Here is a 27,921-nt window from a genome sequence, read left to right on the forward strand (position 1 = left end):
TATCATTTATTTGAATCCATTTATAAAATTATGGGCCTAATTCAGTAAGGATTGCAAATTGCCGCCTCCCTACCCTGATGAAGCAGAAACTGCAATCTCCTCGCAATTTCTGCTACATTGTAGAAAATAGTGAAGCCTCCTGCTGGCGTAGCTAAACTGCGCCCGCAGGAGGCTCGCCGCGTTCTTCTCGATCACGGTGGCTGGCTGTGACATCACGCAGCCACTGTGATCACGCCCCTGACACCCCCTCATTTTTCTGCCTCCACCCCCCGCTTGCGCTGCCCCACACCCGCAATGCTCCATCTCCGCCCTGGAAATGGAGCGTTGCCGCCCCCCGCCCTGTGACCACCTCTGCTTGATTGACAGGCAAAGGTGATCGCATTTTCTGCGCCCCCCCACAGAAAGTGCGGGCGCATGTGCAGAACGGGTGCTGCGCATGCGCCCACGGGGCGATAATAATAATTCCGGTTGGATCGCAATTTGCGACCCAACCTGAATTAACCCCTTCGTTTCTTACTACAGCATATAGGGGTCTATTCATGAAGCAGTGAAAAGGGTGGGGAAGTGAGTCAATGGAGAAGTTGCCCATGTCAACCAATCAGCATTGAAGTAACATTTATAATTTGCATACTATTCAATTGTATGGAGCAGCTGATTAGTTGCCATGGGCAACTTCTCTACAGGCTCACTTCTCCACTCTTTTCACTGCTTCATGAATAGACCCCATAATGTTGGTTCTCTTGGTGATGGCAAATGTAGACCTAGAGGGTGATTTACTAAATCTTCTAAAGGCAAGTGGAGGTGTTGCTCATAGCAACCAGTCCAGCAATCAATCTGATTCTATAATTTTCTAAGATGCAATAGAGAAATGATAGCTAGAGTCTGATTGGTTGCTATGGCCAACGCCACCACTTTTTATTTTTAAAAGCTTTACTACAGTATATCTACCTTCTACTGTAAAGCAAAATTTAAAGCATGATAACCCAATGCTAGTGAGGACTGTTATTGTGTTGTTGCTTCTAACATGCAAACCTACTGTACAGTATGTCTCTTTTTGTTACAGGAAGTTTATGGTCTTGTTATTCTATCTCAAGTTGGCCTGAGTGTGTCCCTCGTCTGCCTGTGTCTCTCTCTTCTCACATTTATCCTATGTAGGTCTATAAGGAGCATACACAACTCAGTGTTGGCCACTCTGTGTGGCTGTCTCTTTCTGGGGCAACTTCTCATCCTTATAGGTCTTCTTCAAACCTTCAATAAGGTAAATGTCTTGACCAGAGCATGTCTTAGTATATTCATCTCTTTCTGTAGACTTATTTAAGTCAGTAAACTCCTTTTATAACAACAAACACATTATAGAAACGTCCTGTAAGGTCATTCATACATTTTCCATCATGATTTCTTTTACAATGTTTTTAAGAACTAGAGAGGAGATTTATCAAAGTTTGGAGAAAGATAAACTACCAACCAATCTGTAATTTTTGAAACACAGCCTATAACATGTCAGGTAGGAGCTGTCTTGGCACTTTATCTCTCTCCACTTTATCTCTCTCCAAGCTTTGATTAATTTCACCCCATGTTAGTCTCATGGCATTATTCAAGAGGAATAAGTCTCATTCAATCATTAAGAATGGTCTACAAAAGTTCAGCACTATCCTACATTTATCTACTGCTTATCTGTCACCTTCAATGACCTCCAGGTTCTCTGCTCAGTCATTGCTGGTGGGCTCCACTTCATATTTCTCTGTGCGTTTTGCTGGATGTTTATTGAGAGCATCCTGCTCTTCATGACTGTCCGTAACCTGCAAGCTCTGAATTATATGACTTCTCGACGCTCAAACTTTCCAGTGATGTGTCTTGTTGGGTTTGGGGTTCCTGCGGTCATTGTTGGGATCTCTGCAGCAGTACAGCCACGTGGATATGGAACAGAGAAATAGTAAGCTTGTTTTATTATTCTAGTTGTGTTTTAGTCTTTTTTTCTGTTGTCACACATTACACAGTAATATTTTATGTTCTATTATTTTACATATCTAATAGTCACTGTCTCTTGCAATGCTGCATAACAAATGACAATCACCACACTGTGTTTTACAGTTATAAACATATTTTTAAATATGACATTTATAAATGTTTTGTTTGATTAAAGACAGTACCGTGGTAAATGACATCTTAGCCCTTTTACACAGTCTCTTTCAGGGGCGTTTTAACAGAGGTGGGGGCTCGTGTTCAGGCTCTGGATGGAGCCCCTCTCCTCTCCACGGCATACTAGGCTCCAGCATTGTGCCGAAGTCTACTGTGCATGTGCAGGTCTCCGGAAACATTGCACCCGCCATGTTCCGGTGACTAATTTCACTACTGCGCATGCACTGTGGTCATCATTTTGGTACCCTTACCAGCACTGGCGCCACATATTTAAAATAGGTACAGTGCGCGTGACTCAGAAAAGGTGCGTGTTCTTGCTGGGATGGGGCAAAGCCACACATTAGTACCCCCAATTCAAATTATGTGACACAGTAGTACAAGCTTATTCACATTATATCTCCTTAGTAATAAAATACAGTGGCCTTAAAAAGGGATAAAAAAGGAACACATTAGCCACCACATGACAAAAAAACACACACATAGCCCCCCACATGAAAATACAGATGTGTCCTCATACATCTATTCTAGCCTCAATACACCATGCACAGCAAGATGCCTGAGTGAGAGGGTAGTACCCATGAAGCTCTGCTAACGTCGGGTGTCTTTTTCCCAATAATGCATCTTATTTGCGTCACTATGTGAAAGAGATGCACAAGCAGACTCTGCTGATTCAAATGATATGTGGCATGCCTATATTCTGTGTACGACTGTGGCTGTATCTACATACAAAATGCTACATTACAGTGTTTTCTAGAAACCATCCACTGACACTGTAACGTACAATTTCATATGCAGATACAGCCACAGATGCACACAAAATATATGCATGCAGCATATTATTTTACATCAGTATAAGTTGATTACAAGTTTCTTGTGCATCCGATTCGCTTAGCGATGCAATTAAGACGCATTTTCTGGGAAAAATGCACACAAAGGCAGTAAACACGATCATGACTAGAAGAGCTGCTTAACGTGACTGCAGCAACGATGAGAGAGGACACATAAAACACAAAGGCTTCACATGAAAAAAAGTACACACATCGGCCTCCGCATCAATAAGTGCCAGCTCTATCTATGCTGTGAACAGGTCCTGGGTCGGCCGCATTGACCCGGGTTACCCATTCACACTGCACCGTGACATGGGTTGAACCTGTGTTCAGTCCTGGTCGCTACCCGGGCTTTTCTACTCGGGTAGGTGTTAGTATGTACACCTAGTGGTGATTATATAGAATATCAAAAAAAGACAGCGGCAATTTGAGACTTATTTTTTTTGTGAAAAAATCCTTTGTATTGGGTCACATAAAACCAATGTTATGGGGCCCGCAGCCCCTTTGTTGAGGGTTTACAAAGGGGCTGAGGGCTCCGAAACATTGGTTTTATGTGACCCAAAACAAAGGATTTTTTCACAATAAATCTCTGAGTGCTGCTGCCTTTTTTGAATATTAGACACATGGCTTCAGAGGGCACCGAAGCTAATTGCCTAATGTAAGTGAGTGCCGGGTTTCTAGTAATTATGTATTGTGTGTGTGTATATATATATATATATATATATATATATATATATATTGCTCAAAAAAATAAAGGGAACACTAAAATAACACATCCTAGATCTGAATGAATGAAATATTCTTATTAAATACTTTGTTCTTTACATAGTTGAATGTGCTGACAACAAAATCACACAAAAAATAGTGTAGTGTGTGTGGCCTTCACGTGCCTGTATGACCTCCCTACAACCCACACAAGTGGCTCAGGTAGTGCAGCTCATCCAGGATGGCACAACAATGCGAGCTGTGGCAAGAAGGTTTGCTGTGTCTGTCCAGAGCATGGAGGCGCTACCAGGAGACAGGCCAGTAAATCAGAAGAGGTGGAGGAGGCCGTAGGAGGGCAACAACCTAGCAGCAGGACCGCTACCTCCGCCTTTGTGCAAGGAGGAACAGGAGGAGCACTGCCAGAGCCCTGCAAAATGACCCCCAGCAAGCCACATGTGCATGTGTCTACTCAAACGATCAGAAACAGACTCCATGGGGTAAATTTACTAAGATTCGTAATTTCCGAAAAAAGGTCAAAGTTCAATCACGAATGACATCGACAGTGTAAAACTGCAACTTTTTGAATTGATTACGATGGATTTACTAAGCTGTCGTATTCGGGTTTTTCTTTTCTTCCGATGTCGATGTCATTCGTTTTTTTTTACCTATTTTTACGGCAGTGATTAGCAAAACACTGCCGTTTTTTTTTACAATCAATCTCGGCCGGATCTGTGTGATCCGTGCTGGGGTTCTTATTTTTTTTTTTTTTAATTAAACAATGTAAAATCCCCAAAAAAAATGCGTGGGGTCCCCCCTCCTAAGCATAACCAGCCTCGGGCTCTTTGAGCCGATCCTGGTTGCAGAAATATGGGGAAAAAATTGACAGGGGTTCCCCCATATTTAAGCAACCAGCATCGGGCTCTGCGCCTGGTCCTGGTCCCAAAAATACGGGGGACAAAAAGAGTAGGGGTCCCCCGTATTTTTAAAACCAGCACCGGGCTCCACTAGCTGGACAGATAATGCCACAGCCGGGGGTCACTTTTATATAGTGCCCTGCGGCCGTGGCATCAAAAATCCAACTAGTCACTCCTGGCCGGGGTACCCTGGGGGAGTGGGGACCCCTTCAATCAAGGGGTCCCCCCCCCCCAGCCACCCAAGGGCCAGGGGTGAAGCCCGAGGCTGTCCCCCCCCCATCCAATGGGCTGCGGATGGGGAGGCTGATAGCCTTTGTTATAAAAGAAAAGATATTGTTTTTAGTAGCAGTACTACAAGGCCCAGCAAGCCTCCCCCGCATGCTGGTACTTGGAGAACCACAAGTACCAGCATGCGACGGAAAAACGGGCCCGCTGGTACCTGTAGTACTACTACTAAAAAAATACCCAAAAAAAGACAAGACACACACACCGTGAAAGTATAATTTTATTACATACATACACACATACATACATACTTACCTTAAGTTCCCACGCAGGTCGGTCCTCTTCTCCAGTAGAATCCAAGGGGTACCTGTTGAAGAAATTATACTCACGAGATCCAGGGGTCCAGGCTCCTCGGGAAATCCAGGGGTAATCCACGTACTTGCATAAAATAAGAAAACGGAAAGCCGAGCCACGAACTGAAAGGGGCCCCATGTTTTCACCTGGGACTCCTTTCCACGAATGCCAGAAACCCACTCTGACTGATGTCTAAGTGGGTTTCTTCAGCCAATCAGGGAGTGCCACGTTGTAGCACTCTCCTGATCAGCTGTGTGCTCCTGTCCTCACTGACAGGCGGCACACGGCAGTGTTACAATGTAGCGCCTATGCGCTACATTGTAACCAATGATGGGAACTTTCTGCTCAGCGGTGACGTCACTTTAGGTCAACCGCAGGGCAGAAAGTTCCCATCATTGGTTACAATGTAGCGCATAGGCGCTACATTGTAACACTGCCGTGGCGCTCCCTGATTGGCTGAAGAAACCCACTTAGACAGAAGTCAGAGTGGCTTTCTGGCATTCGTGGAAAGGTGACCCATGTGCAAACATGGGTCCCCTTTCAGTTCGTGGTCGGGACACCGTTTTTTTTTTTTTTGTCAAGTACGTGGATTACCCCTGGATTTCCCGAGGAGCCTGGACCCCTGGATCTCGTGAGTATAATTTCTTCAACAGATACCCCTTGGATTCTACTGGAGAAGAGGACCGACCTGCGTGGGAACATAAGGTAAGTATGTATGTATGTGTGTATGTATGTAATAAAATTATACTTTCACGGTGTGTGTGTCTTGTGTTTTTTTGGGTATTTTTTTAGTAGTAGTACTACAGGTACCAGCGGGCCCGTTTTTCCGTCGCATGCTGGTACTTGTGGTTCTCCAAGTACCAGCATGCGGGGGAGGCTTGCTGGGCCTTGTAGTACTGCTACTAAAAACAATATCTTTTCTTTTACAACAAAGGCTATCAGCCTCCCCATCCGCAGCCCATTGGATGGGGGGGGACAGCCTCGGGCTTCACCCCTGGCCCTTGGGTGGCTGGGGGGGGGGACCCCTTGATTGAAGGGGTCCCCACTCCCCCAGGGTACCCCGGCCAGGGGTGACTAGTTGGATTTTTGATGCCACGGCCGCAGGGCACTATATAAAAGTGACCCCCGGCTGTGGCATTATCTGTCCAGCTAGTGGAGCCCGGTTAAAAATACGGGGGACCCCTACTCTTTTTGTCCCCCGTATTTTTGGGACCAGGACCAGGCGCAGAGCCCGATGCTGGTTGCTTAAATATGGGGGAACCCCTGTCATTTTTCCCCCCATATTTCTGCAACCAGGATCGGCTCAAAGAGCCCGAGGCTGGTTATGCTTAGGAGGGGGGACCCCACGCAATTTTTTTTGAAAAAATAAGCACTTTCCCACCCCTTCCCACTGATATACATGCACGGATCTCATGGATCCGTGCATGCCTATCCAATCACGAATAAAAAAAGCAGGTCTGTTTTTTTTTAGCACTTTTTTACGAGTTGTAATTTTTCACGGCAGTGTTTGTTCTTTTTTTGCTTTGCACTTCTTAGTAAATGACCGAGATTCATACTTAAACAGCCGCGTTTTGACCGATGGTGTATTCATTCGTAATTTTTTACCTGAACTTGCAAAAAATTACGAATGCCCTCATCACTGCCGTGATTAGTGCTTAGTAAATTACCGAGATGACACTTTGATGAAAAAACGGCATCTCGGTCAAAATCGGGAGCTTAGTAAATTTCCCCCCATGAGGGTGGTATGAGGGCCCCGACGTCCACAGGTGGGGGTTGTGCTTACAGCCCAACACCGTGCAGGATGTTTGGCATTTGCCAGAGAACACCAAGATTGGCAAATTCGCCACTGGCGCCCTGTGCTCTTCACAGATGAAAGCAGGTTCTCACTGAGCACATGTGACAGACGTGACAGAGTCTGGAGACGCCAAGGAGAACGTTCTGCTACCTGCAACATCCTCCAGCATGACCGGTTTGGCAGTGGGTCAGTAATGGTGTGGGGTGGCATTTCTTTGGGGGGCCGCACAGCCCTCCATGTGCTCACCAGAGGTAGCCTGACTGCCATTAGGTACCGAGATGAGATCCTCAGACCCCTTGTGAGACCATATGCTGGTGCGGTTGGCCCTGGGTGTTAGACGCCGGGGTCCGCTTGTCCTCGCGACCCGGCGCCTAGCAACTAGGGACGCCGTGCACGTACAGCCGCCGGCTCCCTAGCAACGCTAGACGCCGGGCGCGCTGAAGCTGCACGGACCCTAGCAACGGGGACGCCACTGGCGGACCGCGTTCCCCGTTGCTGGGTTTTAGGATTTAAAGCGTTCACCTGTTCTCTGGCCGTGCAGCAAGGCAGCTGCACGGCATTTAGTCCAATCAGCCTCTAAACAGCTGATTGGAGGACTCCCTGTTAAGTACACTCCCAGGGCTTCTCACAGACGCCGGTAATAGCTTCCTGCATGCTGCCTTTGTTTGCTGAGAGTCTGTTTCCAGTCCTGCTGTATCCGGTCATTCCAGTCCCCAGAAGTCCTGTACTCGGGAGTTACCATCTCGTCCCTGGAATCCTGACTGATCACCGTTTTATATCCAGTGGTGTTCGTGAGTTGCGGCTCTGCCGTGTGTTGCGGCTCAGCCGCTTACCTTTTATATTTTGTGTTTGGAGCATTTGCGGAGGGTTCCGCTTCCACAAGTCCTCTCTGGTACTCGGCGGTGCCGGGTAGGAGAATTGGACAAGTGGATATTTTGGTTGTCCTTTTCCTTGGCGGTTTCTCCGCACATATTATAGTTTTGAGTTTGCTTAGCCCCTGGCCTGGTTGTTTAGTTAGAGGGCCTCTTGTTATCACCCTGTCTCGGGTTTCCCTTTGTCTCTCATTAAGACCGGGGGGCATCGAAGTTGGGCAGACATAATCCGTCCTTCAAACGCGGCTGCCAAGGGCTCAAGAAATCATAGTCTCGCAGGGGATTTCTGACAACACGGATGAGACAACAGAGTTAGGGCGCCAGGGGCTATTTTCCTGTCCTGCTCCCTTCCCCAGCATTCCGTTCCAGTGCTCCGGTCCTTGCCATAAGATCTCCTCTGACCAGAGTGCTGGAATCATAACATTATTACCGGCCATACCAAAACTTAAAATTAAACGGGGTTTAATTTTTTCTCATTCAGTTTTGTGAGAGTTTATCGGCCTCATGAATCCAACAGGTTTAGGGCCAAATCCTGGTCAGCTCTTAGTCAGCCAGATTCAAGAACTTACTCAGATGGTTCAGGATCTTTCTCTTCGGGTGAAGTCGCAGGAAGATCTTTTGCGAGCTTCCCCAAGGGTAGTCCCTGAACCAAAGATGCATTTGCCTGACCGTTTTTCTGGTGATAGAAAAGAGTTTTTTAAGTTTAAAGAATCCTGTAAACTTTATTTTCGTTTAAGACCGACTTCCTCGGGTACTGAATCTCAGCGGGTCGGGATTATTATTTCTTTGCTCCAGGGGGGTCCTCAGACCTGGGCATTTGGTTTAAGAGCACAGGATCCGGCATTGTTGTCAGTTGACGCTTTTTTTGAGTCTTTAGGGCTCTTGTATGATGACCCTGATAGAGAGGCGTCCGCTGAAAGTCAGTTGCGCGCTCTCAGACAGGGTAGAAATCCTGCGGAGGTTTATTGTACGGAGTTTCGCCGTTGGTCGAACGACTGTGGCTGGAATGACCCAGCCCTGCGCAGTCAGTTTCGCCTCGGCTTATCAGAGTCTCTAAAAGACAGTCTCCTTCAGTACCCCGCTCCTGAGACTCTCGATAAACTCATGGAGCTTTCTATTAAGATTGATCGTCGTCTCAGAGAGCGGAGGGCTGAAAAAGGAGCACCTGTAAGGTCAACTCCGTGTGTATATTCCATTCCTGAAGACATAGAGGAGCCCATGCAGATGGGTCTCTCCCGGCTGTCTCCTGAAGAAAGAGCCAGAAGGCAAAATTCTGGTCTTTGTCTGTACTGTGGGGGTAAGGGACATTTTGCTCGTAATTGTCCGAACAAGTCGGGAAACGCTTTGACCAGGTGAATTGTGAGGGGGTTCACCTAGGTCTGCAGCTTATCTCCTCGAATAACTCCCTTTTAGTCCCAGTTAAAGTTTCCTTTGGCAGCCTCAGTTCTTCGGTGTCAGCTTTTGTTGACAGTGGAGCTGCAGGAAACTTTATGGATTTAACTTGGGCTAAGGCCTTAGGCATTTCTCATTTACCTTTGGGTAGGTGTGTCACCATGCATGGCTTAGATGGCCGTCCGCTGTCTAATGGGATTATTTCTCTCCGTACACCCCCTGTACTACTTACAGTAGGAGCTCTACATTCCGAGAAAATCGAGTTCTATCTTACACACTGCCCAGCAGTTCCAGTTGTTCTGGGTCACCCTTGGCTGGCCTTTCATAATCCCACCATTGATTGGCGGTCGGGGGAGATTTCACAATGGGGTACTTTTTGTGATAAGGAATGTATCACGTTTCCAGTCAGAGTAGCAGCTATCATTCCAGAACCCATTCCGGTGGAATATCAGGAGTTTGCTGATGTTTTCTCCAAAGGCAATGCGGACATTCTGCCTCCCCATCGGCCTTATGATTGTGCTATTGAGTTAATTCCTGATGCCGCATTGCCAAAGGGAAGATTATATGCATTATCCGGGCCAGAAACTGCGGCTATGAATGATTATGTAAAGGAGAGCCTTGAGAAAGGATTTATTAGACCATCAAAATCTCCTTTAAGTGCAGGCTTCTTCTTTGTGGAGAAAAAGGATGGCTCGCTTAGACCTTGCATTGATTTTAGAGCCCTGAATAAGATCTCAGTTAAAAACACCTATCCTTTGCCGTTGATTTCTGTACTCTTTGATCAGTTACGTTCTGCTGTGATTTTTTCTAAAATTTACCTTAGAGGAGCGTACAACCTCATCCGAATTAAATCTGGAGATGAGTGGAAAACGGCCTTCAGTACTCAGTCGGGTCACTACGAGTACCTGGTGATGCCGTTCGGCTTGTCTAATGCTCCAGCAGTTTTTCAAGACCTCATTAACGATGTGCTCCGTGACTTCCTAGGGAAATTCGTGGTCGTTTACTTAGACGACATCCTGATTTATTCTGAATCAATGGAACAACATGTTACCCAGGTGCGTCTGGTTCTTCAAAAGTTACGTGAGAATCATTTATATGCCAAGCTGGAGAAGTGTGAGTTTCATGTCACGGAAGTATCTTTTTTAGGGTACATTATTTCCCCTCGGGGATTTTCCATGGAACCAAAGAAGCTCCAGGCCATCCTTAGTTGGGCGCAACCCACCAATTTAAAAGCAATTCAGCGCTTTTTAGGGTTTGCGAATTATTATAGGAGGTTCATTCATTCTTTTTCTGACCTGGTTGCTCCCATTGTAGCGCTGACAAAGAAAGGAGCGGATCCTACCAACTGGTCGCGTGAAGCTGAGTTGTCCTTCCGGGCCTTGAAACAAGCCTTTGTCTCGGCTCCAGTCCTCAGACATCCCAATCCGGAATTGCCCTTTGTTGTGGAGGTTGATGCCTCAGAGGTTGGAGTGGGGGCTATCCTTTCTCAAAAGGATCCGGAGTCTCTGGAGTTACATCCTTGTGCCTTTATGTCCAGGAAATTCTCCTCCGCTGAATCCAACTATGACGTTGGTAATCGGGAGTTACTGGCGGTAAAGTGGGCTTTCGAGGAGTGGAGGCATTGGCTGGAGGGAGCAAAACATACTATTTCAGTATTGACTGACCATAAAAACCTGCAATACATCGAATCGGCTAAACGGCTTAATGCCCGGCAGGCACGTTGGGCTTTATTTTTTACTCGTTTCAAATTTATAATCACTTTCAGGCCTGGTTCCAAGAATACTAAGGCTGATGCCCTGTCACGCAGCTTTCTTCCGGTTCACAATAACAGTCCTGTTACTCCCATACTTCCATCTTCGGTCATCTGGGCAGGCCTCACACAAGATTTATTTACCCAGTTAAAACAGCTTCAACACCAAGCTCCTGGAAATACTCCTGCTGGTCGTCTTTACGTCCCTGAGTTTTTGAGAGCTACTGTTTTAACGGAATTCCATGATAACAAAGTTTCTGGGCATCCGGGAATCTCTAAGACTTTGGAGTTAGTCTCTCGCTCAGTATGGTGGCCTGGTCTTTCTAAAGACATTAGGGAGTTTGTTTATTCATGTCAGGTTTGTGCACAGCATAAGGTTCCCTGTTCCTTGCCTATCGGGCAACTTATGCCCTTAAATGTTCCTCTCAGGCCATGGTCCCATATTTCCATGGACTTTGTGGTTGACCTTCCCCTTTCAGCCGGATTCCGAGTCATATGGGTGGTAGTGGACCGTTTTAGCAAGATGGCTCATTTTATTGCTCTCCCCCGATTGCCTTCTGCCCAAGGGTTGGCAGTTTTGTTTCTCCGCCATGTTTTCAGACTTCATGGGTTGCCTACTGATATTGTTTCTGATCGGGGTCCACAATTCATCGCACAATTCTGGAAATGTTTTTGTGCCTCATTAAAGATGAAATTGTCGTTAACATCCGGTTACCACCCACAATCCAACGGGCAAACCGAGCGAGTTAACCAATCATTGAAACAGTATTTGCGCTTGTATTCTGCCAAACTCCAGAATGATTGGTCCGAGTTTCTTCCGTTGGCGGAGTTTGCTTACAATAATTCTTGTCATTCCTCCAGTAAAGAGTCTCCATTCTTTTCAGTTTTTGGTTTTCACCCCAGAGCTAATTCTTTTTTTCATCATTCCTCAGTCTCCTCGCTAACCTTAACCTCCCATCTCAGAGCCATTTGGAAAAAAGTGCACCTTGCTCTCAGAAAAGCGGCCTTTCGAGAGAAGAAATTTTCTGACAGGCTCCGACGTCCTTGCACTTTTAAGGTGGGAGATAGGGTATGGTTGTCGACTCGTAACATCAGGCTTCGACAATCCTCGGCTAGATTGGGACCCAAATTTATTGGGCCATTTCTTATTATTAAAAGAGTCAACCCAGTTGCCTTTCGGTTACGTTTACCAAGATCTCTCAGGATTGGTAATACGTTTCATTGTTCCCTGTTGAAACAATACATTTCTTCCAGTAGATTTCCTCGGAGGATCTCTCAGGGTAGATCTCCAGTGGATGTACAGGGACAACAGGAGTTCTTGGTGGAGAAGGTTCTCGATTCCAAATTGTCCCGGGGCCGGCTTTATTTTCTGGTTCACTGGAGAGGCTATGGTTCGGAGGAAAGGTCTTGGGTCCTGGATAAGGATCTTCATGCCCCGAGGCTCAAGAGGGCATTTTTTCGGGAATTTCCTCGGAAACCTGGCTTTAGGGGTTCCTTGACCCCTCCTCAAGGGGGGGGGTACTGTTAGGCGCCGGGGTCCGCTTGTCCTCGCGACCCGGCGCCTAGCAACTAGGGACGCCGTGCACGTACAGCCGCCGGCTCCCTAGCAACGCTAGACGCCGGGCGCGCTGAAGCCGCACGGACCCTAGCAACGGGGACGCCACTGGCGGACCGCGTTCCCCGTTGCTGGGTTTTAGGATTTAATGCGTTCACCTGTTCTCTGGCCGTGCAGCAAGGCAGCTGCACGGCATTAAGTCCAATCAGCCTCTAAACAGCTGATTGGAGGACTCCCTGTTAAGTACACTCCCAGGGCTTCTCACAGACGCCGGTAATAGCTTCCTGCATGCTGCCTTTGTTTGCTGAGAGTCTGTTTCCAGTCCTGCTGTATCCGGTCATTCCAGTCCTCAGAAGTCCTGTACTCGGGAGTTACCATCTCGTCCCTGGAGTCCTGACTGATCACCGTTTTATATCCAGTGGTGTTCGTGAGTTGCGGCTCTGCCGTGTGTTGCGGCTCAGCCGCTTACCTTTTATATTTTGTGTTTGGAGCATTTGCGGAGGGTTCCGCTTCCACAAGTCCTCTCTGGTACTCGGCGGTGCCGGGTAGGAGAATTGGACAAGTGGATATTTTGGTTGTCCTTTTCCTTGGCGGTTTCTCCGCACATATTATAGTTTTGAGTTTGCTTAGCCCCTGGCCTGGTTGTTTAGTTAGAGGGCCTCTTGTTATCACCCTGTCTCGGGTTTCCCTTTGTCTCTCATTAAGACCGGGGGGCATCGAAGTTGGGCAGACATAATCCGCCCTTCAAACGCGGCTGCCAAGGGCTCAAGAAACCATAGTCTCGCAGGGGATTTCTGACAACACGGGTGAGACAACAGAGTTAGGGCGCCAGGGGCTATTTTCCTGTCCTGCTCCCTTCCCCAGCATTCCGTTCCAGTGCTCCGGTCCTTGCCATAAGATCTCCTCTGACCAGAGTGCTGGAATCATAACACTGGGTTCCTCCTAATGCAAGACAATGCTAGACCTCATGTGGCTGGAGTGTGTCAGCAGTTCCTGCAAGATGAAGGCATTGATGCTATGGACTGGCCCGCCCGTTCCCCAGACCTGAATCCAATTGAGCACATCTTGGACATCATGTCTCGCTCCATCCACCATAGACTGTCCAGGAGTTGGCGGATGCTTTAGTCCAGGTCTGGGAGGAGATCCCTCTGGAGACCATCCGCCACCTCATCAGGAGCATGCCCAGGCGTTGTAGGGAGGTCATACAGGCACGTGGAGGTCACACACACTACTGAGCCTCATTTTGACTTGTTTTAAGGACATTACATCAAAGTTGGATCAGCCTGTAGTGTGTTTTTTCACTTTAATTTTGAGTGTGACTCCAAATCCAGACCTCCATGGGTTAATAAATTTGATTTCCATTGATAATTTTTGTGTTATTTTGTTGTCGGCACATTCAACTATGTAAAGAACAAAGTATTTAATAAGAATATTTCCTTCATTCAGATCTAGGATGTATTATTTTAGTGTTCCCTTTATTTTTTTGAGCAGTGTATATATATAGATAGATTGAAGAGAAATCTGCCGCACTCAGGGTCTTGTAGAAGAGCAAGTGTATTTAAAACATCACAACAAGGTACATCAACGTTTATACACACACACACACACACACACACACACACACACACACACGTGTAAAAAAAATACATATGCATATATATATATTGTGACAAGAACACTGGGATAGTGTTTGAGGGCAGGTATATTTGTCCCAGGTTCTTGTCTTACATGTTTTAGAAAATGTTAACTTCTAGGAAAAATGCTTTTTGTTTTGTCTGAACCTTTTCAGTTTGCTGTAAAAGCTGGGTAAAGGCTCTGAGAGAGAGATAAGGCGAGTTCTAGACATTGGGCCCAGTTCGGGTCTTTGGCCTCACAGAGGGCTAATCAGGGTTTCAGCTGTGTAAGAGTGATATAGTGCTTCTAACCTGATTAGTATGGGCAGACTGCCTGGGAAGGCTGCAGGATCTGTGTGTGAGAGACACGCTTTCTGATGCAAGTAAGCTATACAGTATGTACTGAAGAACTCTGTGTTTTGTTTAGTGACAGTTAGGAACATCTTATGTTTAGTTAGTGCCGGACAGGCAAGGTATTTTTATTTTGGGGTTTGTTTTATTTTCTGTTTCAATAAAACTGGCCGGGGTCAGTTGTACCAGAAACTGGACTTGTGTTGTTCCTCAGCTGCTGCGTGCTGCCATATTCCCCAGGAAAAGGCACCTTGCACCCCTACAGTGTTACAACTTGGTGGAGAATGCGAGCAGGCCGTTCTGCGCATAAGTGAAAGCAGCAGCTTTGTGAGGCCTGCAGAAAACGGTGGTTTATGCAGATACAGCCCAGTGTGAAGTTACTGAGACTCACCCCTGAGGGTTTGATATATGTCCTGGGTGAAAGCAGCTGCAAAGCCGCCTGAAAAATCTGTTGACATGGAGGATCTGCTTAAAGCCTTGCTGCAAGCTACAGCGGCTCAGCAGGAGGCCAACAGACAGCAGCAGGTGGCAATGGAGGAAAATTGGAGACTACAGCAGGAGGCCAACAGACAGCAGCAGGTGGCAATGGAGGAAAATAAGAGACAACAGCAGGCAGTTGTTGATGAACTTTACAGGCAACAGCGTCAGGATAGAGAGGCCTTAGCAGAAGTGGTGCAGAGACTTGCAGCTCGGGTTGGAGATGTGGCCGTCAGTGCTCCAACCAGCTCTAGTTCTATACGAGCCAGTCACTTCCTGCAGAAAATGACAGAGGCTGATGATGTGGAGGCCTATCTGACCACGTTTGAAAGGACTGCCGAGCGTGAGAACTGGCCGAAAGCACAGTGGGCCAGTCTGCTGGCACCTTTCCTGTCAGGTGAGCCCCAAAAAGCTTACTTTGATTTAAGCCCTGCTGAGGCTCGGGACTATGATAAACTAAAGACTGAGATCCTGACCCGCCTGGGAGTCACGCTGTCAGTACGAGCACAACGGGTGCACCGTTGGCTGTACGCCATGGAGAAGCCTCCGCGCTCCCAGATGCACGACCTTATTCAGCTAACAAAAAAATGGCTACAGCCAGAGACATTAACTGGTCCCCAGATGGTGGAAAGAGTCGTCATGGACCGCTACTTTAGATCTTTGCCCATGGTCCTGCGCAAGTGGGTGAGCCATGGAAACCCGGGTACTGCTGACCAATTAGTGGACATGGTAGAGAGGTATTTGGCAGCAGAGGAACTACTGATGACCACCCAGCAACCCATAGATCCTCGACAGCGCCCTTCAGTAAAGACTGGTAAGACTGTTCCGTGGGAAAACGTTGCTGGGCGGTTAAGAGAACGCAAGGCTGGAGAGACTGTAAACACTGGCCCTGGAAACAGGCCAATGGGGCTAGAACGGTCTATGCTGCCCAAATGGGTTGATAATCGTGTGGTTAAATGTATTAGGTGTGGTATGCCAGGTCATGTTATTGCCAATTGCCCAGTCACGCAAGAACCCATGCAATGTGATGCTGCCTTTGAATGTCGCAGAATGTCTTTCTTTGCTAGGTTAGCCTGTACTGTGGTACCTTCACCTGAGCTGGAAAAACAAATGTGTGATGTGTTCTTAGAAGGTAACCGGGTAGAGGCCTTGCTAGATTCAGGAAGTTTAGTTACCCTCGTGAAAGCTGGGTTAGTGAACCCCTTAAAGGTCCAGCAAATACCTATTGGGGTAACTTGCATACATGGGGATACCCAACATTATGCCACTGCTGAGGTGAATATAGAAACTTGTTGTGGGTCAGCAATGGTTAAAGTGGGACTGGTCCCTACCTTGGTGCATGAGGCCATAATAGGGAGGGATTTTCCTCATTTTTGGAAACTGTGGGAATCACGGTTATCAACAGATGTGAGAAGTAAAAAGCCAGTTGATAATACCGGTGATTTTATGGATGTACGTGGGTCTTCGGAACTTTCTGGCCCTTTGCCTTTTGCTAGTTTGGCTGGGGAAGTGACAGATGGGGAGTCCAGTGAGGACCCTCTTGCCGGGAACAGAGACATAGTAGTTAGAACTGAAAGCGTGCCTGACCTGGAGGTAAAGAAGGATCTGTTTGCGTCTGAACAGTTAAAGGATCCTACCTTAATAAAGGCTAGAGAGAATGTTAAGATTGTTAATGGGGAACCTGTGGTACCAGGTGACAGGGTTACGTATCCCCACATGGCCATCTGTAATGAGCTCTTGTACCACATTGTCAAAAGGGGTGAGGATGTGGTGGAACAGCTGGTAGTTCCCCAGCCTTTTCGGAGAACGGTACTAGATTTAGCTCATAGTCACGTTACCGCAGGACATTTAGGGGCAGAAAAAACCACTGAAAGAGTTTTACAAAGGTTCTTTTGGCCAGGGGTTTATAAAGAAGTGTCTGAATATTGTTCTTCCTGTCCTGAATGCCAGTATCATGCCCCTAGACCCCATTTCAGGAGCCCACTAGTTCCCATGCCTATTATAGAGGTCCCGTTTGACAGAATAGCCATGGATCTCGTGGGGCCCTTGTTAAAGTCTGCTCGGGGCCATCAGTATATCCTGGTAATTATGGACTATGCCACTCGATATCCTGAGGCTGTCCCTTTACGCACTATCACAACCAAGGCAATAGCTAGGGAGCTGGTGCAGGTATTTAGTAGAGTGGGAATACCAAAAGAAATTTTGACTGACCAAGGTACTCCATTTATGTCAAGGATCATGAAAGAGTTGTGCAAGTTATTTAAGGTCACTCACCTCAGGACGTCCATCTACCATCCCCAAACTGACGGGTTGGTGGAAAGGTTTAATAAAACATTAAAAAGTATGTTAAAAAAGGTTGTTGAGAGAGATGGGAAAAACTGGGATTGTTTGTTGCCCTACTTGTTAATGGCCATCAGAGAAGTTCCTCAGTCCTCTACGGGGTTTTCTCCATTTGATTTGTTGTATGGTAGACACCCCAAGAGGGCTGTTGGATATTGCCAAAGAGACGTGGGAAGGACAGCCCACTCCTTATAGAAGCGTTATTGAGCATGTAACACAAATGCAGGATAGGATTGCAGCCGTGGTACCTGTTGTCAGAGAGCACATGGAACAGGCCCAAAGTGCTCAACAGAGGGTCTATAACCGGAGTGCCAAGATACGGGAATTTGCTCCTGGAGATAGAGTTCTTGTTTTGGTACCCACTGTGGAAAGCAAATTCCTAGCTAAATGGCAGGGTCCATTTGAGATTAGGGAAAAAGTGAATGAGGTTAATTACAAAGTATACCAGCCGGGAAAGAGAAAACCCGAACAGATCTACCATGTTAACTTAATCAAACCCTGGAAAGATAGGTTGTCTCTGTCAGCGGAGCCTTGCCCTTCGGTGTCTTCACCCCGGTTGCTTCCCACAGTGAAGGTGTCAGAGACATTATCAGCTGATCAGAACAATCAGGTTAAAGAATTTCTCATCCAAAATAGGGAGGTATTTTCAGAGCTGCCTGGCCGAACGACCATAATAAAACATGACATTGTCACAGAACCAGGGGTCAGGGTTCATTTAAAGCCATATAGGATTCCTGAAGCTCAGCGAGAAGCTATTTCTAAGGAAGTTAAAACCATGTTAGAACTTGGAGTCATAGAGGAGTCTAACAGTGAGTGGTCCAGTCCCATAGTGCTCATCCCGAAGCCCGACGGTAGCATACGCTTCTGTAATGACTTTCGTAAGTTAAATGAGGTGTCCAAGTTTGACGCATACCCCATGCCCCGTGTGGATGAGCTTGTAGAAAGGCTGGGAACAGCCAGGTTTCTCACCACATTGGACCTGACCAAAGGTTACTGGCAAATACCTTTATCTGATAGCGCCAAAGAAAAAACAGCCTTTTCGGTTCCGGAGGGGCTGTACCAGTATAAGATGTTACCCTTTGGGTTGCATGGGGCTCCAGCAACCTTTCAACGGGCGATGGATAAAATTTTGAGGCCCCATAGAAAATATGCAGCTGCCTATTTGGATGATGTGGTAATTCACAGTACAGACTGGGGGTCCCATTTGGTTAAAGTACAAGCAGTACTGGACTCAATCAGAGAGGCAGGGTTAACTGCTAACCCAAAGAAGTGCTGCCTCGCAATGGAGGAGGTCAAATACTTGGGCTTCACCATAGGCAGAGGTCTGATTAGGCCCCAATTGAATAAAGTTGATGCTATTCAAAACTGGCCTCGTCCAGTGAATAAAAAACAGGTAAGGGCTTTTTTGGGAATTACTGGGTACTATAGACGGTTTATTCCTAATTTTGCGACCACAGCGGTGCCGTTGTCAGACCTTACCAAAGGGAAGCAGTCAAATGTGGTGAAATGGAACCCTGATGCAGAAAAGGCGTTCCAAGCGTTAAAAGTGGCTTTGTGTTCACAACCGGTGTTGATAACACCAGATTTTTCAAAAGAATTTGTGGTACAGACAGATGCCTCAGAGGTAGGGATAGGTGCTGTGCTGTCCCAAACCAGAGATGGGGACGAACACCCTATCATTTATTTGAGTAGGAAACTCAATGAGCATGAAAAAAGGTATGCCATTGTGGAAAAGGAGGCTTTGGCCATTAAGTGGGCACTAGATACCTTGAGATATTACCTCTTGGGTAGACAATTCAGACTAGTGACAGACCATGCCCCTTTAAAATGGATGTATGTAAATAGAGGCAAGAATGCTCGTGTAACTAGATGGTTTCTAGCGTTGCAGGACTTTAAGTTTACTGTCGAACATAGACCGGGAACACAATTGGCCAACGCAGATGCATTGTCTCGCATCTTCTGTTTGGGGGCTACAAGTGTTCCGGCCCCTAGGTCGAAACAGGGGAGGGGGATATGTGACAAGAACACTGGGATAGTGTTTGAGGGCAGGTATATTTGTCCCAGGTTCTTGTCTTACATGTTTTAGAAAATGTTAACTTCTAGGAAAAATGCTTTTTGTTTTGTCTGAACCTTTTCAGTTTGCTGTAAAAGCTGGGTAAAGGCTCTGAGAGAGAGATAAGGCGAGTTCTAGACATTGGGCCCAGTTCGGGTCTTTGGCCTCACAGAGGGCTAATCAGGGTTTCAGCTGTGTAAGAGTGATATAGTGCTTCTAACCTGATTAGTATGGGCAGACTGCCTGGGAAGGCTGCAGGATCTGTGTGTGAGAGACACGCTTTCTGATGCAAGTAAGCTATACAGTATGTACTGAAGAACTCTGTGTTTTGTTTAGTGACAGTTAGGAACATCTTATGTTTAGTTAGTGCCGGACAGGCAAGGTATTTTTATTTTGGGGTTTGTTTTATTTTCTGTTTCAATAAAACTGGCCGGGGTCAGTTGTACCAGAAACTGGACTTGTGTTGTTCCTCAGCTGCTGCGTGCTGCCATATTCCCCAGGAAAAGGCACCTTGCACCCCTACAGTGTTACAATATATACTGTATTTACACACAAATACAGTATAAATGCACTTGCATCTGTAGATATATTTATATATATATATATATATATATAAAACTCCAACTCAGCCGGCACTCACACAATGGAGAATAAATGCCCCGGTGTCCAGTTCACAAAACTTCCATAAATGTCCAAAACAAACGGCACTCAGGGACTGTCATATATGCAAAAGATGTATTGAAGTTAGATCGAACGTAAACGTTTTCGGGGACACAGCCCCTTCGTCAGGATCACAAGACAATAACAATTAAAACAGACACAAACACACATTTAAATACCTTATTGTAACTCACCTGTCCACGTCCGCTCATCAGACACGCAGGCACCGGCAAACGACTGTGACGGACTTCCTGTGAAGACAGGCCCCGTTACCATGCAGACGCTGGCTTGCGTTCCACCTGACTGGACTTCCCGTTCCTCACAGCCGCCCTTAGTATGCATGCTCCAGTGCCCGCGATCTGCGAGAAGAGGGGCAGGGAGAGACAAAACATGACACTGTCTGTGTGATCCTGACGAAGGGGCTGTGTCCCCGAAAACGTTTACGTTCGATCTAACTTCAATACATCTTTTGCATATATGACAGTCCCTGAGTGCCGTTTGTTTTGGACATTTATATATATATATATATATATATACACATATATGTATATATACATACACACTCACACTTTTTTATTTAAATAAACTTATTAAAATATAAATATGCTGCTGTACCTCATTGGTCCGCCCCTGCACTTGCTCCTGCTTTACTTTGGTGGGGGTAGGAAGTAGTGTGGTGGCTGACTGCCCGGAGTCTAGTCAGGCCCATGGGAGGAGGTGCTGCTGCGGCTAGGCTTGCGCAGCAGGCCTCCGTCAGGACCAGCGTGGCCATATTTGTAACTGGCAGGCCACAGGAGCAGGAGGCCTCTCCTTCCCCAGACTCCGTTACTGGATGCAGCGTGTTATTACTGCCAGCAGCGACGTGTCCAGCGACCATGATCAGTCCTGCTCTGGAGGCAGCAGTGGACTGTGGCAGCGGCACCCTGATCAGAGCAGGGGCCTGGAGCTCAAGCTCCACCTGTGCCGCCCTCGCTATGCCCCTGGTTACATTTTTACGTACAGCACTGAATACTTTGTTTAGTTCTTAGAAGCATGGTTGAACTGGCCCACAGAGGTACAGGGGAAACCCTGGAGGGCCCTATTGCTTGGGGACCCACCTCCTCTCCTAGGGATCAGGTTCCAGACTGTGCACTTGAATTATGCATTTATATATATATATATATATATATATATGTTACATTATACTACAAATGACTATGGCCCTCATTCCGAGTCGTTCGCTCGGTATATTTCATCGCATCGCAGTGAAATTCCGCTTAGTACGCATGCGCAATATTCGCACTGCGACTGCGCCAAGTAATTTAACAATGAAGATAGTATTTTTACTCACGGCTTTTTCTTCGCTCCGGCGATCGTAATGTGATTGACAGGAAATGGGTGTTACTGGGCGGAAACACGGCGTTTCAGGGGCGTGTGGTTAAAAACGCTACCGTTTCCGGAAAAAACGCAGGAGTGGCCGGAGAAACGGAGGAGTGTCTGGGCGAACGCTGGGTGTGTTTATGACGTCAAACCAGGAACGACAAGCACTGAACTGATCGCAGATGCCGAGTAAGTCTGAAGCTACTCTGAAACTGCTAAGTAGTTTGTAATCGCAATATTGCGAATACATCGGTCGCAATTTTAAGAAGCTAAGATTCACTCCCAGTAGGCGGCGGCTTAGCGTGTGTAACTCTGCTAAAATCGCCTTGCGAGCGATCAACTCGGAATGAGGGCCTATGTTTTTTCTACAGTGCATTGCTGTTATTAATGTGGTACATTATCATGCATGTGCTAGCAGTATTTACTATATATATTTATCAAGGGGCCCAGACCATGCGCTCGCTAATGGTCAGCCAAGCCTCTAAGCATGGGCCCCTAACACTGCATCCCCCCGCCGGGCCCTTCGTGCCCCAGTCCCACACTGCTTAGAAGAATACACATTATACTGTACAAGATATCAGTGTGCTGCTGGTCGGGGAAGGTCAGACTGACAGTAACAGGTGCCTGTGCTCTCTCCCTTAGTTGCTGGCTCAGACCCAGTCTCACCTGGAGTTTCCTTGGTCCAGTTTGTGTGTTCATCACTGTAAGTACATATGTCAGAGTCTGTATATCTCAACGTTCTTTGCTTACATATTAGATGTCATACAGTTGATGGGTACAGCTATTATTATTTATTTATTTAGTTTCTTATACAGCGCAGCATTTTCCGTTGCGCTTTACAATTAGAAACAATGATAAGACAAACTGGGTAATAACAGACAGACATAGAGGTAGGAAGGCCCTGCTCGTCAGCTTACAATCTATAGGGAATGAGGAAGGATACACACGGATAGACTCTATCTATAGCATAGTGGTCCCACCAGATAGCAGAGACAGTCCTGATGGGATGTAATTAGATATGAGTGCTGCTGAAGGTCATGTGGGCGGATCAGGAATTTGAAATTATTAGTTTATATTTGAAATTATTGGTTTATATACAGACTCGGTTCTAGATCAAGTAGAGCCCTGGGTGATATGCCCCTCTGGCGCTTCCTTAAAAAAAAACTATACCTTAATGTGTGTGCCAAATAACAATAAATCTTATCTGTAAGGGGTTTCTCAGCAATAGGAAACTTCTGAAGAAGTGAAACCTCCCTGGGCAGACGGTGTGTGTCGGTATTCACTATTCATGTAAGACCACATGGGGCATAATTCAGACCTGATCGCTGCTGTGCGAAATCTCACAGCGGGTGATTATTGAACGACTGTGCATGCATATGGATCGAAATACGTAGGTGTGAGGCCAAACTGCGAAAGAATGCTGCTTTCTTTTATCGCTAGGCGAACGCAGGCCGATTGACAGGAAGAAGGCGTTTGGGGGTGGTAACTGGCCATTTTCTGAGAGTGTCAGGAAAAACGCAGGCGTTCCCAAGTATTTTCAGGGCGGGTGTGTGATGTCAGCTCCAGCCCCAATCAGCCTGTTTGTATCGCACTGTGTCAGTAAGTCCTGGGCTACACACACACTGGAAAAAACATTAGATGGGTGAGTTGCGAACGGATTTTCAGATGGCCAGCGTTTACAAACCTTTTCACATGGCGTACACAGACTTGCGCAGGGCAGTTTTTCACTCTGTCTGGGCGGCAACTAACCGATCACAAACCTCTGCTCTGCAAATTTGCAAAGGTGCGATCAGATCTATGGTCTGGAAGATGCCTGTGTAGGAATATTACCACAATCTTCATCATCATCATACAGAAGAGGTTCAACCAGACTCATGCCCCTTGTGCCACAAACTTCCCTGTGTCCCCTCCAGCCTGCTACCCCCTGTGTCTCTCCAGCTTCCTGTTCCCTGTCACTCCAGCCTCCTATCTTTACAGCATTCTGCCCCCTGTCAAACCAGCATCCTGTCTTTCCAATCTTTTCAGACTACTGTGTCGCCTCAGGAGCCAATCCACACCCCAGCCCCCTCCAATTTACCGTATTGATAGCCAGCCTGCATGTTCCTCTTTGCGTTTCAGTTTCTTTTCAGTAGCGCTGCGTGATATCCATGCCATGGAGGAAAAAGGCAGTGAGCCATGCGTGCACAGAAAGTGCTTGTCAGAGGTTGCGCCTTTGTGGAGAGCCTCTGGATCCTAGTGCCCAACGGCTGTTGGCTGTCACTAAATTGAGGCATCACAAAATGCTTCTTTCTATTTCGTCCTAGAGGATGTTGGGCACACTCAAAGAACCATGGGGGGTATAGACGGGATCCGCAGGAGACATGGGCACTTTAAGACTTTCAAAGGGGCGTGACCTGGCTCCTCCCTCTATATCCCTCACCAGACTCAGTTTTAGAAATGTGCCCGGTCGAGACACAGGCACTAGGAGGAGCTCCTAGAGTTTCTCTGAAAAGACTTAATGTTAGGTTTTTTATTTTGGGGAGATGTGTTGGCTACAGACTCCCTGCTTCGTGGGAAAGAGGGGAGAGCAGTCTAGACCCACTTCTAATCAGTTTCAGGGCTCTGCTGCTGCTGACAGGATGCCTTCAGCTCCTGAGGGGAGACGAACGCCGGGCCCTCCTGGATGCTCCCTCCCACAGCTTGCCGTCCCCCCTCTTCAGCCAGAAGACAGGTGAGTATTAGAAGAAAAGAAGACTTCTCTTCATCTAAAAGACGTCATATAAGATGGTACATATAAGATAAGTACATATAAGATGTACATATAAGATAAGTACATATAAGAAGTACATATAAGATAAGTCATATAAGATGGTACGCCTGGCTCCCGGACAGTACACACCGCTGGGTGCAGGGCGCTGGGGGGGGGGGGGGGGGAGTGCCCTGGGGAGCAAGAATATACCTCAATTAAGGCTGGCATATGACTACAGTACCTTGGAACTGTCCGCAAACCCCCGCCAGGATAAAAAAATATAACGAAAAATGCGGGAAGAAGCGCGCCATGTTGGGGGCGGAGCTTCTTCCTCACTGCTCACTGGCGCCATTTCCTCCTCCACAAGTGCAGTCGCTGGTCCTTCCTCACTCGCAGCAAGTACCAGGGGGCTCAAAAAAGAAGGGGGGGGGGCATATTTATTTATGATAATAAAAGCGCAGCAGCTCTGGGACATTTAATAGTGTGGTCAGACCTGCTTATTTGGCGCTGGGGTGTGAGCTGGCTATTTCCCTTTGTGTTCCCTCACTGCTTGGTGTGTGTGCTGTCTCTTGGTGGTCGACATGTCTGAGGCAGATTATTCCTCTCCGGGGGATAATTTATCGGGGACACCGAATGTTTTGGGGGTGGCCCTGTCGGCACCGCCGACTGCGGATTGGTTAACTACATTGAATGCTTTGCATGCTAGTGTCACGTCATTAAAACAAAAGTTTGATGAGTCTGTGTCTCAATCCCAGGTGTGGAAGAGATCAGTGGAGGACACAAGACCCTGCGGGGTCACACAAACGTAGTTTTGACCAGTTAGTTGACACAGGTACCAACACGGACTCTGATGCCGATGTCGATTATGCTGATTCCAGATTAGATCCTAAATTGGCTAAGAGTATTCAGTATATGATTGTAGCTGTTAAAGATATCTTGAATATTAATGAGGACCCTATTACACCTGAAACCAGGGTCCTTCTTTACAAGGAGAAGAAGCGCTTGGTTACTTTTCCTCCTTGCTTTGAACTGAACGCTCTCTTTGATAGCATTAGGAGCAACCCTGATAAAAAGTTTCTGATTCCTAAAAGAATCAGCGTGGCATACCCCTTTCCCCAGGCGGATAGGGATAGTGGGAGAATCCCCCCACTCTAGACAAAGCCCTGGCGCGTTTGTCTAAACAGGTAGCCCTCCCTGCAGCACAATCGACGGCCTTTAAGGAGCCGGCGGACCGTAAGCAGGAGGCTACCCTGAAGGCTATTTTCACTACTACAGGGACACTGCTCAGGCCTCTTATTGCGTCTGCATGGGTCAGTAGTGCTATTGAAAAGTGGGCAGACACTTTGTCTTCTGATTGGGAGAATCTGGATGGGGATAACATCCAGGTGACGCTTGGTTATATCAGAGATGCAGCTGCATACTTGAATGAGGCTGTAAGAGATGCTGGCCTTCTAGGTGCTAAGGCGAATGCTATGTCCACTGCGGCTAGGCGTGCGCTCTGGACTCATCAGTGGAATGCTGACGCTGATTCCAAGAGAAATATGGAGTGCCTTCCTTTCAAGGGAGGGGAACTTTTTGGTGATGGCCTTACTGATTTAGTATCAGCAGGTACCGCGGATAAATCTACCTTTTTGCCTTCTGTTCCTACGCAGCAGAAGAAACAGCCGAATTATCAAATGCATTCCTTTCGGCCCAACAAGTATAGAAGAGGCAGAGGCAACTTCTTCCTGGCTACCAGAGGTAGAGGCAAGAGGGCACCCGCCTCCTCGGGTTCCCAGGAGAAGAAGTCCTCCCTGGCTTCTGCCAAATCCACCGCTTGACGCCGGGTCTCCCTTACAGGGGCCTGCACCGGTGGGGGCGCGTCTCAAGCTTTTCAGTCAGGTCTGGGTTCGCTCGGGTCTAGACCCTTGGGTTTTGCAAATTGTATCCCACGGTACAAACTGGAGTTTCAAGACGTACCCCCTCACCGGTTTTTCAAATCAGCCTTGCCAGCTTCACTGCAGGAAAGGGAGCTGATCTGCGGAGCAGTACAAAAATTGTGTCAAAATCAGGTTGTGGTCCCGGTGCCCCTAGCTCAACAGGGGCAAGGTTTTTATTCAAGCCTGTTTGTGGTGCCGAAGCCGGACGGCTCGGTAAGACCAATTCTCAACCTGAAATCTCTCAATTTCTTTCTCAAGAAATTCAAATTCAAGATGGAGTCTCTCAGGGCGGTGATCTCCATTCTGGAGGAGGGGAAATTCATGGTTTCACTGGACATAAAGGACGCTTACCTTCATGTCCCCATTTATCCTCCTCACCAGTGTTTCCTGAGGTTTGCAATCCAGGATACACACTACCAATTTCAGACGTTGCCGTTTGGTCTGTCCACGGCTCCAAGGATTTTTACCAAGGTAATGGTAGAAATGATGGTTCTCCTGCGCAGGCAGGGAGTTACAATTATCCCGTACTTGGACGATATCCTGATAAAGGCGAGATCCAAAGACAAGTTGTTACAGGACATTGCACTGTCCCTGTCAATTCTGCAACAGCACGGCTGGCTCCTAAACTTGCCGAAATCACAGTTGATCCCGACAACCCGATTGGCGTTTTGGGCATGATTCTGGACACGGTCCAGCTGAGGGTGTTTCTCCCGATGGAGAAAGCTCTGGAAATTCAGAGTTTAGTAAAACTCTTGCTGAAACCAAAAACGGTATCCATTCATCAATGCATTCGATTGCTGGGAAAAATGGTGGCGGCATACGAGGCCCTCCAGTTTGGGAGGTTTCATGCCAGAGTGTTTCAGTGGGATCTGTTGGACAAATGGTCCGGATCCCACCTTCATATGCACCGGAAGATAATTCTATCTCCCAACACCAGGATCTCACTCCTGTGGTGGCTCCACAGCTCTCACCTCCTTGCGGGACGCCGGTTCGGGATCCAGGACTGGATCTTAGTGACCACGGATGCAAGTCTCCGAGGTTGGGGGGCAGTCACTCTGGGGGTGACCTTCCAAGGAAGATGGTCAAGTCCAGAAACTCATCTTCACATAAACGTTCTGGAACTGAGAGCCATTTACAACGGCCTTCTACAAGCGGAACAACTTCTTCGAAACCTGCCGGTTCTGATCCAATCGGACAATGTCACGGCAGTAGCTTACATAAACCTCCAAGACGGCACAAGAAGCAGAGCGCCAATGGCGGAAGCCACAAAAATTCTTTGCTGGGCGGAGAAACATACAAGCGCTCTGTCGGCAATATTCATTCCGGGAGTGGACAACTGGGAAGCGGACTTCCTCAGCAGACACAACCTACATCCAGGAGAGTGGAGCCTCCATCAGGAGGTCTTCACTCTACTAACAAATCGTTGGGGGGTTCCCCATATAGACATGATGGCGTCTCGCCTTAACAGGAAACTTCTGAGGTACTGTTCCTGGTCCAGGGATCCTCAAGCGGGAGCAGTGGATGCGCTGACAACACCCTGGGTGTTTCCGTCGGTGCATGTTTTCCCTCCGCTTCCTCTCATCCCAAAGGTGCTGAGACTTCTAAAAAGAACAAGCATTCCAGCGCTCCTTGTAGTCCCAGACTGGACAAGGAGAACTTGGTGGTACCCGGATCTTCAGACGTTACTGGTCGACGATCCCTGGCCTCTTCCTCTGCGCGAGGACCTGCTGCGGCAGGGGCCGTTCGTCTATCAAGACTTACAGCGGCTACGTTTGACGGCATGGCGGTTGAACGCCAGATTTTAGCTCGGAAGGGTATTCCTAGTGAGGTCATACCTACTTTTATTCTGGCTAGGAAGGGTGTGACGTCGAAGCACTATCACCGTATTTGGAG

General features: G+C 47.3%; 1 protein-coding gene across 1 annotated transcript in view; it reads left to right on the forward strand.

Annotated features, from left to right (window-relative positions):
• LOC134936596 (adhesion G protein-coupled receptor E1-like) overlaps positions 1 to 27,921 on the forward strand; it is a 156,098-nt gene that overhangs the window by 108,015 nt on the left and 20,162 nt on the right. Inside the window, exons 10-12 of the mRNA XM_063931703.1 lie at positions 1,064 to 1,258; positions 1,698 to 1,933; positions 22,024 to 22,084. Of these exons, the coding sequence (XP_063787773.1) occupies positions 1,064 to 1,258; positions 1,698 to 1,933; positions 22,024 to 22,084 (492 nt within the window). The remainder of the gene's footprint in view (positions 1 to 1,063; positions 1,259 to 1,697; positions 1,934 to 22,023; positions 22,085 to 27,921) is intronic.

Source organism: Pseudophryne corroboree, chromosome 6 (assembly GCF_028390025.1).
Source record: "Pseudophryne corroboree isolate aPseCor3 chromosome 6, aPseCor3.hap2, whole genome shotgun sequence".
Classification (NCBI taxonomy): Eukaryota; Metazoa; Chordata; class Amphibia; order Anura; family Myobatrachidae; genus Pseudophryne; species Pseudophryne corroboree.